General features: G+C 41.0%; 1 protein-coding gene and 1 long non-coding RNA gene across 5 annotated transcripts in view; both read left to right on the forward strand.

Moving 5' to 3' along the window:
• Nucleotides 1-254: 254 nt before the first annotated feature.
• LOC125329712 lies at nt 255-12,432 on the forward strand. The gene is made up of 4 exons (XR_007205239.1): nt 255-749; nt 2,831-2,890; nt 5,431-11,691; nt 12,216-12,432. It is a non-coding gene; the product is annotated as an uncharacterized LOC125329712 (long non-coding RNA).
• A 5,094-nt stretch (nt 12,433-17,526) lies between these two features.
• Nucleotides 17,527-17,819, forward strand: part of CDHR1 (cadherin related family member 1) — a 45,718-nt gene continuing 45,425 nt past the window's right edge. For 3 of the 4 annotated variants that reach the window (XM_048311421.1, XM_048311423.1, XM_048311424.1), the window contains exon 1: nt 17,527-17,754. In XM_048311421.1, the coding sequence (XP_048167378.1) occupies nt 17,664-17,754 (91 nt within the window). In that variant the 5' untranslated portion in view covers nt 17,527-17,663. The remainder of the gene's footprint in view (nt 17,755-17,819) is intronic. The other variant, XM_048311422.1, reaches the window with a different exon arrangement.

Consider the following 17,819-nt stretch of genomic DNA (forward strand, 5'->3'; position numbering starts at 1 on the left):
AACTTTTTGCCTTTAAGAGACTCCGCTCTGTAGCTTTTCCCTCCTTGAAGAACTTTTTTTTTTTTTTCGAAGTACACTCTGTGAACCTTGATACTATGTTGAATTGATGACTTCTTAATCTTAACTGTTAGCTGGAATCTCCATAACTTAATTATTCAGATATAATAGATACTGAGAAGTTAATAATAAACTCAGAAATCTGCTGCTTAACCAGCTGTCTTGTTAATTATGTTAGCAGCACACTGGCAATTGCTTTGATTGAAACAGCCTGGGTTTGGTTTGCCTTTCAGGCCCCGATCACTGTCCATGCAGACTCAGTTCAGCTGTGCTCTCTGCCCTTCCAAGCATGCAGAGAAGCACACCAGGTCCCCTGGAGAGGCTGCTGTGAAGCACAGGACAAGGACTCTGCCTCAGAGCATCCCTGCATACTTTTAATACTCCAAGCTCCTCTGTAACTTGCAGGGGACTCGCTGTGCTGCCTGATTCTGAGTAAATTGCTTCTTGAAATAGGAAGTGCTGTTTCTTATCATCTATTGAAGTGCAATACAAAGGCCAAATCTCCACCCATTCTGAACATAACATTCCTTTTGCTCCATCTTATAAAAAGGTGAGGTTGGGCTGGAGGAGACCAGGACGCTCCTTCAGCTTCCTTGGAAACATCTCGTGACTAGTTGGAAGCATGAAGCTCCTGGCACTTTGTGGCTTTTTGTTTGTCTGTCTTTTGTGCCTCAATGTCTTTGCTGCAGAAGGTATGGTATATATAATCTTCTAACACAGGTTTCTCTTCTCCCATTCTTTCCATTTTTGATATAAAATGCTTATTTACTATGTTGATTTTAATTAAGAGAAACAAACAGAGCTTGACAATGAAAAGAAAGATTGAACTTATAAAAGGACTTGGACTGTAGAATGTGGTAGCATATCAGTGCTTTGGTTTGTATAGTAGCGCTTCGTCTGTTATTGCCTGTTGCCTGTAGTACAGAATGATTAACTTTTACCTTAATCTGTGTTCTGAAACCTGCTCTTCTGAAAATACTTTCTGTTATATTTTCCCAGTAGATAACCACCTACCAATCTAAGAATAATATAATTCTCTCAATAGTGGGGAATGTGTTAGTGGAAAAAGTTTCTACCCTAACTAAACAAGGCAACATGAATCAGGTCAACAGAGTATATGAGAAGTTCTTTTATATAAAACAGTGAAACAGGTGAGAGTAACTCTTCTGACCTTCAATCAGTCTAAGTTTTTTTTCCTTTGTTTTTTTGTTGTTTGGTTGAGTTTTTTAAAACTGATATTCCACACTTCAGTTGTACTACCTTGGGGCACTTAGTTACTTTTTGTAGTATTCCAAATTCACAGAGCAGTTAAAATCTTAAAAACAGATGATTTTCCATCTGTCTATAGCCACATCTTTGCAGATGTCTTTCTGCATTTGCAGGAGGACAGTTTAGTAGATTTTTTAAATTGAGAGGTCCAATCTAGAGTTACCTGTGCAGATTTGAGGTTTGATATTGTAAATCTCTGAGACTCACCATGATTTTTCACAGTGCGTATTTTATACAAGATTTAGAAAATAAATGTGAGATAAGGGAAAACAAATAAGCTAAGTGTCCAAAGGTCAGGAACAGCAGACTTGCCATGCTTGATATTTCCTAGAAACCTTCTAAGAATTGCTTTGTATGTAAATACAAACATGGAGAAACATGTGGAAGCTGTTTTGTGGCTGGTTGTCAGCTGCCCAGTTTTCTCATTTACTGGAGTCTGTTCTGAATGGTAGAGCAATTTGCCAGAGCTGTGGTAGCTGAAGTCCTTCTGCTCCCTTTGCCTTTTCTACTTTTTATTCAAGTTTTTCCATGACCCTTAAGGAAAACTTAAGGAACAGTGCAAAGGGAGATGGAGAATTTCTAGATGTGTCTTCAGGAGCATAAAGGAAGCCTTTCCAGGAAGGACAGGAGATGGCCATATCAATAAAACACATGAATACCTGCAAGATCCTGTAATAGTGTTCCCTTTTTGTTTATGTGCATGGTACTTCAGTGAATCAGAAGGTGGGGAGGAAGCATGCAAAGGACACTGTTCCTTATCTGTAAGCACTGATGTGAAAGTAAAAGTGTCTAGGTTTGCAAGATAAATGTACTTTGCATGTTAAACCTGTTACAGCAGAAGTAAATTATGATGACAAGACAGCTCAGCCTCCATCACCAGCCTTGGCTGTAAACTGTGCCTCAGTGATTTCCTGAAACATTAACCATATGTTAGATTTTGTTGATGAGAAATCACCTGCCTCTGTCCTTTCTGCTTCACCTCAGCTCCAGAGTAAACCTTTTTTTTTTCCCCTTTATTGTGTCCAGCACGTACTATGTCAACTGCAGTCAACAGCTCACTTATTTAGGTGTGGTAGGGAAGGAATATTTCAGTGCCTTGGTCCATCCAAAGTAATTTATTCTACACTCCTGTGCATCTGGACACAGAGATGCTCTTTTTTCCTGCTGGTAATTTTTTATATTTTCTTAAAGTGGTGTAACAGTAATTGTATTGCCTGCCAATGTGACATTTCAAAGGATAAAGAAATCTTCACAACGTATCTGATGTATCTATGAGTAATGATGGAAAAGAGCAAATAAGTTCCTGTTCCACACTAGGGACAAAGCTGTGCAGAGATCTAAAAATCAGTCATGATAATCCTTTGTTTTACAGATCTCTCCATACAAGAATGTCAGTGGTAAATACAGTAATCAAAACGTCTGTGGACTCTGACACATTTAATGTATATGTACAGTTATTTGCATTACCTGTCTCCACTGATAATGTATTATTTTTCACCCTTAGATCAGGTTAGAAAAATCTGCTGCTCAAAAGCATCCAAACTCAAGAAAAAAGCACATAAAGGTAAGCAGGTTTACGGTTTCATTACATGAATTAGGTAATCATTAGAGATAAATCACAGCACTCTGGGTTCTTTCCATCTGCAAACTTCACAAAATTTTCCATGCAGGTAAATATTATCTTCATTGTATCACTGAGAAATTTTTCTCTTTTTCTCAGGAAACTTACTGAGTATTTGGATCAGGAAGAAATAAAATTAGAAGAAATTAGAATCCATTTAATGCCCATAGTGTAAAACAATCAAGAGAAATATGATCAAGTCTGATTAAAGGAGTATCAATGTTCCTCATTGATAAGAACAGTTGCAAAAGTGAAATATTATCCTGGCTTTGCCTGGCTGTATTCCATCACCATCCATCTGTGGCTGCATTCATCCTCATGTATTGAGAGATGAACCAAAGTGTGATTCTGTAAATTCCCAAAAATCCAATTTTTGAACCCACAGCTCTACCAGGAACAAGAATTAACTGAGATTAAATTTGTCCTAAATATGTGTGTCTAAAGACTGCGAAAGTTAAAGTCCATAATATCCCTGGTTTCAGTAAGACCCCAGTGAAAAAAAATTAAACCATGAGCAAGTCTAGGATAAAAGGATTAGTATGCTCTTTAGAATCTTAACATCTTAAATCTTAATGTTTCTAAATGCAATAAAATGTCTAGCTGATAACTTTTGTTAAACTCTAAAGAATTTGATCTAAAATAGTCTATTTCCTATTTCTAATCTTTTAACCATAAAATTACTAATTTGAAGTTCCAAGAAAATTCATTCTAGCTGATAAAATATCTTAAATGCTTTATTACTTTTTATATTTAGATAACTTAGGTGGAAATCTTTGTGTTTCTCTACAGTTTTCCTTTAAGTGGAGCCTTTCCTTCCCGTCCAGTCTCCGAGTGCTGAATCGTGGGCTCTGTTTTATAGGCAGAATCCCATTGGTACCAGGAGGAGTGATCAAATTGCAGCATTATTATGGGTTAGGGGTTTATAGCTGTCTGGGGCTCCTCATTTAATCAGCACATGTCGTAGCAGCTGAGGGCTTGAGCAATAGCAGGTTCCCAGTTGGCCCACAAGGCCTGGGTAGTGCAGTGCCAGAGGCGGCTTCTGTCACTCCTGGCCTGACCCGGATCACACGTGCTGCTGCCTGCCTGATCCTGTCCCTTTTCCATGTTACTGAGACTTCGTGTGATAAGCACAGCTGTTACTTTTCAATCTGAGTACCTCCTGCTATCTGACAAAACAGGGGGTGTTTCAGGGTTTTTTACATGCAACAGGCATGAAATCTCTCTGATAAAAGTGCTTGCAAAGAGAATATTCCTTTGAAAGCAGGCTGCTGTTTCCTGTGGATGAATTCAGTACACTGATGCTGGTCTCACAGAGCAATGGAAGGTACTGTGCTGAAGGGGAGAAAGGAGTACAAAGAAGCACTCCATTAAAACCTGTAAATTCACCACAGAGATCTCCTACAAAGGGAATCTGAAATGCTTTCCTCTGTTGCAAGCACAGAAATACTTTACAGTCTTTGCTAGTCCCGTTACACTCTGCCCTGCTCCCCTGAGCAGTCCAATATGCTTACTGTAATCGTCTCCTGTCCTTACCGACAGCCAAACATTTTTTAGGTCAGGGATTGTTGTTTATTTGCTTCCATATAGGGTGCATCTTTCTGCTGCAAATGACTTCCTCAGAGCTGCTTGTGTCAAAATGCTTGATCTGAATTGGTTTCTGCTCTTACTGAGAGGCAGATGTGAAAGTTGGGCCTAATGCAGCAACTGCCCAAAGCTCAACTCTTCTGTTTAATGTGCGGTTCAGGACTGGAATTGTACAATGTTTGTTTTGTGTTGTTGCTATGAGATTTCTGGGTGACTTGTGCTGTCTTTTCTAGGGGGATGTTACTTGCTTTATATTCTGCAGGCAAAGCACAGGGACTGTTTCTCAGCATTGCTCTGCCCTGTTCTTTGTACTGGGCATGTGCCATGGGCAAGCTGCAAAGCCACTTGGAAGCCAACTCAGTGTAGCCTGAGGAGGGGGTTAATATAACCACACTGGTTACTTCTTTTGAAGCAAAACCACTGATTCTGTAGGATGTTGTCATTCCATCAGAAACAACTGCTGTCCCAGAAAGCAAATGCTTCAAGCCAATGTCAGTCTGTGGCTTCTGTCCAGGAAATAGGGAGAATGTGATGATGGTACAGGGAAGATACTGTTTAATGTGTCAGTTGCAGAATTCAAGCTCTGAAGAGACAGTAGCATCATTCTATGTGTATGAAGACCTTCACCTATGGAAACTTCCAGCAGCCGCAAACTTTCAGTGATTGTGTACCTTCACTAAGAGAAAATAGGCTGCTGGGAGTCAGTGACCTCCAGCAACCTAATGAAAAGAGAAAAAAATGCCATCACATCCATCTCTTTCTATTTTCAGATCACTGCTGATCTAAGCCTGCCCATACAAACATGGCTGAACTTCAGATATTAAAGTTCTGTGCTACTGTACACACTCCCAATTAAACAAATCTCTCCATTTTCTGTCTTTTCCATGTTTGTTTTACAGGTACAAGTTTTAAAATTACTCAACTGGTAAAAAGGAAATACTGCAAGCCTTGTCCTCGGCCAGTCCCTCTGGTGATTTCTGGACCACTTCCACAGCTAAAATGAGCAGACTGAGTGGAGGGTGAAAAGCATCTGCCCACATGCACAACTCACAGTGCTTTGCTTGAGGACCCTCCTTTCACAGATAGGACATGAGTGTATATTGCTGTTTTCTTTGGGGAAAGGCTTCAGTACTGTTTATTCATTCCTTCACTCAGGCACCTTTGTTAGTATTAACCTGGCAGAAAGAGCCAGGCAAAGCTGTCTGGCTGCCACCAGACTTTGTGTCAGTTGAATATGCCTCTGCACCAAACAGGGATTTAGCTCCTCAAGTAAGAGAATGAAGAGAGCTGGTTGAAGAGGTGGCTGAATTGTACTGGTTTGTATTTCTAGATTGCCTAAGAGGTGGCAAAGGGTTGATGCTTTGGTTTCTAGTTATCAGTATACATGCGTATTTAACCTTTTCTTTGAATGATTTATTTTATATTAACAAAGGTGTTTGTTTGTAGCCAGGCATCGATGATTTTTCCTGCAGCCTTTGTGCTTTGTGCCTGCAATCCACTTGGAAGTAGATTTCTACAAATGATAAAATTCTCATCATTTAGAAAGGGCTGAGAAACTAGATAAGCAGGTTGCTAAAAGAGTGGGGATGGGCCAGATTCAAGTAAGCTTTTCAATATGTCTTCCAAGGGGGCTAAATCTGACTTTAAAATCAAAGTGGCCTGGTTCTTAACTTCCTTAAGAGTGTCTTCAGGTGGTTATTAAAGAACATACTGAAAAGATATGAAACCTAATCAGATTTCATCTGTTCCTCTGAAGCCAGAAGACAGCTGTTCTTTCAAGACACCGGAGTTGTGTGATCACCTCAATAAACAAAGCTTACTGGAGCATGAAATAAATGCTAAGAATAATACCAAAGGGCTGAATAACAGAGAAACTGAAGCACCTGCTGATACTTTACTCATGTATCTTCTGTCCTTTCCTAACTGTCCTCTGCATTGCTGCTATTTCTCTGCCTGGGGGAGAGTCCTTAAAACTGAATTACTTTTGTTCATAAATTCAGTTTTCCTTCTAGTGAATGTGAGGAGGAGTAGAAACCTTTTCTGCTGCTGGGGAAATTGCAGATTACAAATAGTAATTTTTCCCTCAGTACTCATAGTACTACTCTTTCTCTTAACATAATTGTCAGTATGATAGAAATTATTTCAGTGCCCTTCACAATTTGGGGGAGTTGAATGGGAACACTCAGAGATCTGTTGTAACACACACCGGCAAATGCAATTCTGAAAGGTCAAGTTTATGGGCACTTATTCACTGTCCTGCTCTTACTGAGAATGTTTCTATTGTACTGAGCAATTCTGGGTCTTCTGTGTGCTTGCTTTTACATTATTTTCATATTGGTTTTGAGAGTAGGTAGATCTGACCCTCAGCTTCCTCTTTTTGATACCTGACCATGCATAGCACTTTTATATCAAAGATAAAGGAGTTGCCAGTCCTCCTTGCAAGACCTCTGAATCAGGAGGTTGGTGAAGGAACTGTGTTTCATTGTTCTGTTGCTGGTCAGGGGGCCAACATATTTTATTTCTATTGTTTTGTGGAGCTCACAGAAAGAATCTGTATAATATAAATGACAAGTAAATGTGAAAAGCATTTTTGGTATTGTTTGCAGCAGGGTTTTACTCTGTAAAATATGGCCATGTGTTTACAGCTCTGTACAAAGCACCACTAACAGATTTGAAGATTCTTTTCTCTAATGGGAGTTTAAGCCCTTCTCTTTTATATCTGAAAAATGGTGAATGATTTTCCTCTTTGCCTTACACCCTCCAAACAGCATTCTCCAACCTCTCCAACCCTCCTTCAGGAAAATTGTTCCCTCTGATAACAAAAGCATAAGCCCCAGAGACCATTAACACAATTATTACAGAAATACCCTGGATCTCTGGAGAGATCCCAGGAGATAATTTAATGCACTTAATTATTTTTACTCACCAAGTTTCCCAGGCTGGCCTCAATCCCTGGTTGGGGGCTATTCAAGTTAAAGATGCTACTTGTGTGAGGTCCTAGGCTTGGCTGAGTAGACTAAAGCAGGAATCTCCAAATTTTTTCAGCATGGATTGTGACTGCTGCCCAAATGATTTGTTGCTTCATATAGAGGTATCAGAATGTTGTGTGTCCTCTTGAAGGTAATTCCCCAACAGAGTTTGACTCTTATGTACCAGGCCATTTCCCCATGTGGTAGGACAGAGCTACCATCTGATCATAGCTTCACCTACAGGCATCTGTTCTTCCTTTTGTTTTCCTTTCACTTCTACATGTATTTGTCTGGCATTACCAGAAGAGAAACACATTTGCTCAATGGCTTTTCAAAATACACAAGCTGTATGCTTATATAAAGTAGTAAATTTATCTTGTCCAAGCTGACAAATGCATTTTTTGTGGTTTTGTGTGCATTCGGCTGTCAAGCAAGAAAATTGCCCAGCCCTTAAGTTGCAATAAGGATGTTTCTGAAGTGCCTCTATGCCTGACAGAACAGATGTTGAATCTTGGTCTGACCTTGTCAATTAAGTGAGCCAGGTGGCTCCTCACTTTGTTTACAGCTTAATACCACCAGCTAACACCAAATCAGTCTGTTTTATTTGGCACTATGACTGTGAATTGTCGGGAGCACAGGAGAAATGATCCCTGCTGACGGGGAGTATTGGTGTAGAGGTAAGTTTTGGGATTCCTTTTTTTCTAAGTGGGTAGTAGGAGAAATAAAAATATGTATTCTTTATACAAAATATTATCCCAAAAGTTGTAATGGGGGCTCTTGATGTTGGCTTTTCAGCTGTCTAGACTGTGTGGCTCACAGCTGATGCAGGGACCCAGGTAGCCTCGAGGAAATCAGGATTTTGGCTCTGGAGAAGTTCTCTTTATCCAAAGCATGGACTACAGCGGTGCAACTTCTTGTGATTCCATTTGCCAAGGAAAACTACAGTCCTCCATGAACAAGGTCATCTCAAACAATAAACTCAGCTGAAATATAAAAGCAGAAGGATAAATACTTCCTGTGTAGATACACCGCTAACTCTTGCCAAAGCTGAGTAGGAGACTCATGGTGGCTTCAGTATTCATTGGATCAAGTCTGATGACCTGTTGCCTGACTGTTTTGTCGGAAGTTATTGCTAACTACTCCCTCATGAGTAGCTTTAGGAAAATACTGACAGATTGTGGAGGCAGGTCAGGTGTATGTGGACATTTTACTGAAGTTTCTTCTGAGAAGAATTTATCGAAAGCTTGTCTCTTCTGTCCCTTGTTAGGTTGAGGGAAAAATCCACTTACACCGTCATTTTTTTACCTCAGTTGTTATTCGATGTAAGCAGTTATCTTGACCATAGCTAATTGCTCTGCAGGACTCATTTGTTTAATTGCTGTTGGTGAGCAGAGAGAGCTCCCTAATGGCAGGAGCAAGGGCATTGGTTCTGCTCCACATATGCCTGTGGTTCACAGTAGCCTTCAGTATTATAAGACTTACAGCAGCCATTGGATAATCTACCTTGGTTTTGAAAACATAACTGCTCTTTCATGCTTTGTCTTCTGATCTTAGGGCAGGGCTATTGGCTCAGAAGGAATTCTGTCTTCAATGGTGCATTGGTGGGATCTCTGCTAGAGTTCAGTGTCTGGATATGGATTTGTTCAAGTTGTCATTCAACATTTGTTTGTGTGTTTCAGATGTACTGACTGTGAATATCTTCCAAGTGTTAGGGATTTAATTCCACATTTTCAGGCTGATGCTCCACAAGGGAGCTAAGGACAGATTTCCTGTAGGATAAGCACCTTACACTCACAATGCCATCTGGTCAGGCTCTGAACACGTTATCAGGGAAATCAGGTCACTATGAGTGATCCTCAGATGAACGTGACTGGTCCGGCTTCTGCAGCCTGAGAGCCACAACCACCTCAGTTCTCCCAAGAAGCTCGTGTACCAGGCCCAGTTTCTGTCAGACACTCAGGCTGCAGCTGGGATGTTCCTTTAAGAGCTGATTGCTCCCAGCTGCTGGTACAGCACGGGTACTCAGGGCTGGTGATTTACACCTGGTCTAGGAGGCACTGGAGTCTGAGCATTCAAAGGTACCGCACACAAAAATGCCTGTTCCTTAACCGCCCACCAGGCACCTGTACAATCATTTAACCCCATTGCTGTGCACTCCATTTGTGATAAGCGTGGTGGAGTCACAGCAATGGATACATCCTGGCTAAAGGATCTCCAGGGGCAAAAGCCAAACAGCAGCAGGGTTTCCGTCAAGCATGTGACAAGCAAGATGCTGCTTAGTCAGTGAAGAAGAGTGCTTTTCTGCTGGGTTTTGTCATGTTGTTTGGTCTTCAGCGCTGATGTCAACCTCAGGGGGCAAAAAGACATATTCCTGAGGCACCCTTTGGTGTTTGCTTCATCTCTGAAAATCAAATCTCTGTAGAATGTGCTTCCAATTGTTTCCCAAAACTGAAGTGCGCTGGAAAATTCTGTCTTTGCTAGGTGGGTCCTCCACGCAAAGCTTCCCGTTTGCATTGTCCCAGAACCCTGTGTCACGGTCAGTGCCAGTTGTGCGGCCTGTTCACCAAGCAGTGCTAAAACCTATCTGCATCACAGATTTCTCCCCAAGAGATCAATATGCCTGTAAAGGAAGATGTCTTCATAGGAAAAAAAACATGTGAAGAAGTCTATCTGTTTATGAATGCTATCAGAGAAACAGTGAGGTGGTTAAAAACAAGATTCTGTGTGAGCTGAGATAATGCAACAGTGTCTTCAAGTCCCTCTTTAAAGAATTCTTTTTGACTCAGTGGCTTTCCAGTTGTTTAACTTCCATTACTTGGGAAACAATAAATGATGGCAATTGTCACTGAGCTCTTTAATGTTCTTTGAATGTACCAAGGTTAAACAATTCAGCATTTTCCTTTTACTTAGTTAAATATATACCAGTACTGCTGCTTTATTCTGCACACATCTTCAGGTGTGTGGTTGATGAAAAGAGAGAAAGCACTATGTGCATGTTGACCTTAACCTCGTAAGCTCCACCCTTGATAGTCTTTGAAAGGAACTCCTCTTAAATTTCCATTTAAATCAAGACTCAGCAGTTTTTAAAAAAGATCCTTGAGTCTGAGCAGTAAAGTCAACCTGCTCTTCATAATTTTATTATAAAATGTACTTTGCACTTTTTCCTGTCTCTTGAACAGAACTTTCTATTTCCTTCCTCAACATTGTTTCCATGCTTTCTTTTGTTCCTAAACATGTCAATTTTCCTCCTTGTTGGTTCTCACTGAATAGGAAATTAGTATTTTGTCTCTTGGCATGATGGTGCCCCACCCATTCTTTGTCTGTGTGGGATCTCAAAGAAATTATTCCGCTGTCTGAATTTCCTCAAGTGCTGCACTACATTAATTTGTCTCCTTTAATTTCTGTCCATGAGACTGACTGGAGTGTACATTTTCAACAAATATGTTATAAAATGGTGCTGCATTGCCTTGTTTGTTTTCAGACATTAATTTTGTACCAAGGACACTTACAGGATTTGAACATCTCCATTTAAGGCACCATATAATCATCTTAAAGCCACAGTATGAAAAGGGATTTTTCTGTCATTTAATTTGTATTTCAGCATTCACTGCAATAACTTTGGATTATGTAATCTTAGTTAGCCAATGTGGGAGTCTCTTCTCAGGTATTTTATTCATTCTTCAACTTAACATCTATTGCTGAGATTCTTGCTATGTAGTTTTCTTGATTTATCTTATTGATAGATTGTTTAAACAAAAAAGGTAAGTAAGTACAGCATTTTGAGATAAAGTACTGGAAATTGTGGAAGGAGACGGCGAGAGCACAGTGCTCACAGGTAGAGCTAGTAGAATGAAGAGACAATCTTTGGGCTCTAAACAGGTTAAACTACTTGATTTGAGAACCATCATACACACACTGATTGTAGAAATCTCTCCAGGCAAAGAGTAGATAGTTGATGTAAGTGGGAATAGAGCGATAGTCTCACATGTTTTGCAGGTAAATTACTTCAAAGCTGAGTATTTAATGTTCCTATAATAGAAAATTTGTTGACATATATCTTGTTTTATAGGTTAAGGACAAGCACTGCTTTAGTGTAAGGTTGCCTGGATACTCAGGTTTCCTCTGGACACAGCAATCCAAGGGAAAGGCTGGAGTATGTCCTGGCCAGTTGGATCTCAATGTCCTAACAAGGTAAGTACCTCGTCACTTAGTCCAGTGTGAGAGTTGCTGAGTTGTGGGATTCCCTTTTGAGAATGGTTTAAGGCACACCTCTGCATTCCCAAGAGAGGTCACAGGAAGAGCCACCTGTAGTTACAGTGTCGTACATTTACCTGAGTAAAATCCAGGGGCTGCATCAGCCCCTGTGGCCCAAGTGCTGGTGTGGTCCAGAGCTGATCTCTAGCTGTGTTTGCATTCGTGCCATTCCTGTACTGAACAGCTGAGTTTGGTTAGACATGGCAGTGCAAGGAGCATGTTTCATTTTCATACGTCCCCTGGTTCAACAAGTCGTGTTACAGTCTTGTAAGCAGGACATCCACACAGGGATGTCCATGGCCTGCACACCAGCCAGGAGATTTATGGGGAGGACACAAGTGTTTCTTTGCTCTGCCTAAACAAGCCTTGTTATTTTTCTCAGCCGCACTGAGTAAACTATAAAATTTTGATTTATTCATTATTCACACCCCAACTCTGAGTTATATGTATAATTTTTACAGGGAAAACAATGAACAATACTAGTTCTTCCATAAATAACTTGGACTGCTTGTCTGCTGCTAAATGGCATCCTTCACACAGATCTGTGTCATGCTCCATGGCACCACATCCATCAGAGATAATGCTGCTGAAGTGAATGTAGGTTATCTAAATATACCTGGATATTCTAAGGACTATTTGTTCATTTTCTATCCCTGTCAAAAGAAGACAAGGTGAGTTGTTGCAGTGAACTATGAGTGGTTCGTGGCTTCTAAAGAAGCAAAGTTACTGAATTGTAAATGGATTTTGCAGTGGTCTTTAAAAGCCTCTAAGCTAGTAAAATGGATATCAGGAACTTTAATTACTTAGCAGCTGCAGAAAATGTTCCCCTTTCTTCAGTTACCTGCAGCACCTGTTTTGCAAATGCTATAAAACACTTTTTGGCAGACTAAAACCAGAAGAAGCTGTATCTGAGATGAAGTTACTTCTTTTTCCCAGGAATTCCCCAAACCTCTGCTGCCACCCACAGTGAATGACAATAACTCATGATAAATCATGCAGGCAAATGCTCTGAGATTTTTGGTGTGTAAACTAGCATTTTTTTCTGCTGGGATGAAAGTGCCATATCTTTACCTGTGTGGAAAAAATTCCCACCACATTTTGTTTGGAAAGCACTTTGTTGTCTGTTTTAAAGCCACTGTGGAAATGCTAAAATTGCTGGATACTTGGTGTCTGCTCTCCCTCTGTTTTCCTGACATTGTAATTTCTTAATTCCTTTGGAGATAAGGAAATCATGGCTGAGTGTTTCTGTTCTTGTTATCCTAAAAAGGGGGGGTTCAAATCCAAGGGGTTTAAGGTGATGTAATTCTTGTAGTCACCTTTCTAAATCTTGGTTTTCCTTTCCAAGCATGAGGAATGTTTTCCTTCTTCTGCTTTGTGGGTGTATCTTCCTGAATCAGTTGAGTTACAAAGTCTTTTTCATGCTATGTCTTTTATCAGACTAACTTTTTTCTGATGAGGGTGGTGAAATACTGGCTGCCCTGAGAAGCTGTAGATGCCCTGTCCCTGGAAACATTCAGGAGCAACCTGATCTAGTTGAAGATGTCCCTGCCCATTGCAGGGATTTGGACCAGATGAGCTTTAAAGGTCCCTTCCAACACAAACCATTCTGTGATACTACCTAGGTTTCACCATTCTCCTGCACACTGCTGAGGTTTAGCATAGCTGCTTAGTGGAGCTGCAATATAAAAAAGGATGTGTAAACAGCTGAATTACAACTCATGTTGTTTGCTAAAGTCCTTAAACCAAACAGTACAGTGTCACTTTCAGCCTGGAATTACTAAGCTAGGAGTGGTTTATAAATTTAACCAAGATCACTAATGATCACATCACTATCTTTTGATTACTTTTATGTAAATTTAATGATCTTGGGCTGACTATTTATAGACTGACTGTGCTAGATATGAAAACTGAACTTAGACCTCCATGTGTCAGAACTGTAACAATGAGCTCATTTCCTTTAGAATGTTAAATTCATTCAATTAATAACAAGAGAATAACAGTGAGAGGGAGAAGGAAGTGTTTATTGGTTTGCATTTTAATCTGTCATGATTACCAAAAATTCCATGTCATTTTAACAAATTTGCATATCCCAAGTGATGAGAGTGGCCTCATTTTATTTTTCTCACTATTTTTAAATTGCAAATGCATGTAAGCATCCAAAAAACTGATTGAAATGCAACTCATGAAAACTGCCATTAATATGCCGAGCAGGCGTTCCCCAGGTGGGCAGCTCTAATGTGATCGGCCTGAGGTGGAAGGGCCACCCACGATGTGGGAAGAGTGATTTCTCTCCATGCCCCCTGCCAGCACGGGTGGCAGCAGGTGCCAGCTGGGATTCCAGCGACACAACAGGGCACTCAGTCCCTCAGCTGTGAACTGGGCTCCTCCCGCCCCCACCATGAGCTCCTGGTGGCATTGCTGTGTTGTGCGAGGGGCTGTGCTCCTGGGGCAGTTTGGGTGCCATTCTATGTTGGCATCTGCTGCCAGTTCTAGTCTGGCCAACATTTTAGGCTGTGCTTTGGGACTGGGCTCAAGAACAGCTGTCTTTGTGGGGCCCACAATTGCCCCATTCAGGGCTGTGTAAACAGAAAAAGTGGAACTCTTGGTACTGGTGAAAGCCCCTTTCTTGTCAGCCAAGAAAGGTTAAGGAAGACTGCTAGTCTTAGGCTTAAGGTTTAGGGCTAAATAAGTGAACATGGTGGGACCCAAGTTCTTCCAAGATTCTCAAAGGCTCAGAGAGATGAAAGATAACAGGGCAGGAGCTGGCAGGGCCTTGTGTGTGGCTGATCTTGTGTCTCGCCCCTGTGCCCAGCAATGATTTAGTTTCATGTTGGGAAGTAGCTTTGTCTTAGGGGAAGAAAAGTCTCCATGGCTCAGGGCATCCCAGGGGGCTTCACAAAAGCTCCAGCAGATATTGCTAATCAGTGACCCAAACCCAGAAATTCTGTTCTGAAGATACTCCATCTTTTCTGGAAGTTTTTCGTACTGAATACTAAACAAACAGCATCCTGGGAAACCAGTTGGTTCAGGTCAGGTGGGTATATTTGAGATCAGATGGGTATATTTCATTCTTCTTTTATGTTTCTTGCTACTTGATATATTAAAAATGTATTAAATAGAAAGTTTCTTCTACGTAGAGAGAGGGATCCTTCCATTCCCAAAAATGTTGGGACAGAAGGTACTGCTTTCCTGAAACCTCCTCCTTCCCCTTTTCTTCCAAAGGAGAAAATGCATCAAAATAAGCCTGGGTCCATGAGCTGTGTTGGTTTTGATCAAAGTATATTTTCTGACAGAAAAACATACTCTGTCGAATGTTGCTGTGTTAGGTATGGATCTGACTGTGCACAAACACATATTAGCTAGGTTTTCAAACTGTAAGGGGATTAAGAGCTCAAACTCATTGAAATTCAGGAGGGAGACATTTTGCTTCCTTGGAGATGCAGACCCTAGAGATTCAGATCCCCAGGGGATGCAACCAGGGGAACAGACAGCTATTAACTTTGACAAGAGCTCTCCATCACTTGTTCTAGGAAAATACTCTGTAGAAAAAAAAGCGTGTTTTTAGTTCTGGATTGAGGAGGCAGATGAGAGGACATTTAGGCGCTATTTATGTTTCCTTTTGGGCACCATGCAGGTCTATTTCTGTAATTTTATCAGTGGTTTAATGCTACTTTTGACAGAGGTGGGATGATTAAATCTGCGCCAGGGACTAAATTTATACCCATCTTCTATATATGTATCTGCTCCCACACAGTTTTCAGCTTTGGATCCCCACATCATGAATTTAAATGCACTAAAAATACATTTGTTTTTCCTAGTTGCCTGCTGCAGGTTTCTCTGAGCTTTACAGGCCACTGCTGCAGTCACAGATTGGTTCAACATGGAGCTTCTGTAAATAGTGCTCTACAGGAATAGTCATACAGAGCCAGAACAAAGGTCTGATCGCGTAGGAGATGGTTAGAAAGAGATCAAGATGACAAAGAGCCTTCCCCTGGTTTAACTTCCAAGCTTCTGGCAGGTGGTAATGCAGTGCTCTACTGAACCAGGTTTTGCATCTGTGTCATCACATTTGTTAGTCATCAGTGAACCCAGTCTTCATTAATTTGTCTGATCCATTTGCAGCCTTTTTTAGTCTTTTGCTCTCGGTCCCATTCTCTGGCAAGTTCCATTATGAGTGATGAGTTTTGTTAATATTGGCCCACGAGTTTTTCTTTTCTCCTTCTGAGAGCCTTACAGTTGCTTTGTTCTGCAGGCAGAGGTGTCCTTCCAGCAGCACTGTAGGTCCCAGGGGATCTGCAGGTGCAGACAAGCCCTGTGCACAGCATGGGAGCAGCACAGCACTGTGTCTGCAGCAAAGGCCTCTCCCATGGCCCCTCCAGCATTTGTTCCCTCTGCCAAGGTCACAGTAAGGTACACTAAAAATGTGGGACAGGATCTAACTGCCAGCTCCCTCTGTAGGAAAAATATATAGAAACTGCCCAGCCTGTCCCTCCCGTCCATGAGTGATGAAAGCTATCCCTGGAGCGCTGCCCATCTTCAGCTCTGCCCCTGCAGGCCAGGGCTGGGAGGGGAGACTCTGTCTGTGGGACTATGTCTAGGGAGCAATGACCTGCTCCCTTCTGAAACTTTAGCAAATAGTGATAAAACATGTGGTTGAATGAGGGAGCCAAAACCCTCCACTGTTGCCCTGTGTGAAGCTGCTTCCTGGCTCTGCACCTGCTTTCAGTGTCTCCACTGCATGTGCCCGCCTCACCTGTGCCACTGCAGCCACCCAGCGAGGGTCACTGCCAGGCAGCATGTGCAGCTTCTGCCGCTTCTTAAAGCACTGCAATGGGGAACTCTTTGACTGATTAATTTCTTAGACATTTCTTTCACTCTGACTGTTAATTAAATAACCCAGAAAACTCCATTAACACATCCTTAAAGGGCAAGTGCTTTGCTGCAGGTCAGGTTTAAACAGCTCAGCTCCAACGTAGACATCTCTGCGCTTGGCAGCCAAGTACTGCAGAATCACAGAATAGTCTGAGCTGGAAGGGACCACAAGGGTCATTGAGTCACATTTTGTCACTGATGGAGCTCCTTTCAAGCAGGTTTATCTGTGATCTTCCTCCCAGAGTGCCTGATTTTCAACCATATAGTGTATTGCATGATGTATATTTTAAGTTAGTGGAAACACCTTCTAAATGTCAAAACAAGCAATTAAAAAAAGCCACTCTGTTAACTTTTTCGATGTGTTGATGGTTAAACACGCTTTTTAGTATGTTGAAAATTGCCTGCTGAAAGTAAAAGATGCTTTCAGCAATTCATGCAGTTTAAGAATTAAATGATCAGGCCAACTCATAAAAAGAACACTTTTACCTGTGCATTTTTAATATGCAATGTTGTGTATTTTTTTGCTATCATAAGTGTTTTCTTCGAAATGGTAACACTCATTTCTATTGTTTTTGCTAATATTAGATTTTCTTCTGTTGTAGTTTCTTGAGATTACCAAAGCTAAAATAAAAATAAACTTCTTTTAGCTCTCATAAACAGAGAACTGGCTTAGAGAATTAAAGATAGAGTTCAGAAAGAAAACAAATTTCTACTTTATCTTCTCCCTGACTTGTGAGTTTGGACAGCAGAAATACAGTACCAACAGCAAAACATGAGAGTTACACTGATTCCTCCAAATCTTGTCTCAGAGATGAGTCCCACAGCTCCCTGCAAAGTAATTGGTCTAATTAGGTGGTAGGAAGGAGCTTCTTTAAATTCCTCAGAAATTAAGACGTGTCATCCGCTTAACATCTTAGCATCTGTTACTGCCTCTTCCACATTTCTCTGCTACATCAGTCTGAAGGCCACTTTCCTGCACATTTGAGAGAGATTAAAAAAAAAAAAAATAAAACCAACAAAAGCCAAGCCCTTAAAACATGGAAGAAGTTGGCTCTTTCTTCAGTGGGATGAAGCATGTAAGGCATTTCACCCCCTCCTTATTTCTCAGTTTGGTGCATGTTTGCCTGGGTGAGTACAATAATCACTTTGTTAAGTAAAAATATAGGAGAGTACAAGCATAACCTTGAATCCTG

The sequence above is a fragment of the Corvus hawaiiensis genome, chromosome 8 (genome assembly GCF_020740725.1).
Source record: "Corvus hawaiiensis isolate bCorHaw1 chromosome 8, bCorHaw1.pri.cur, whole genome shotgun sequence".
NCBI lineage: Eukaryota > Metazoa > Chordata > Aves > Passeriformes > Corvidae > Corvus > Corvus hawaiiensis.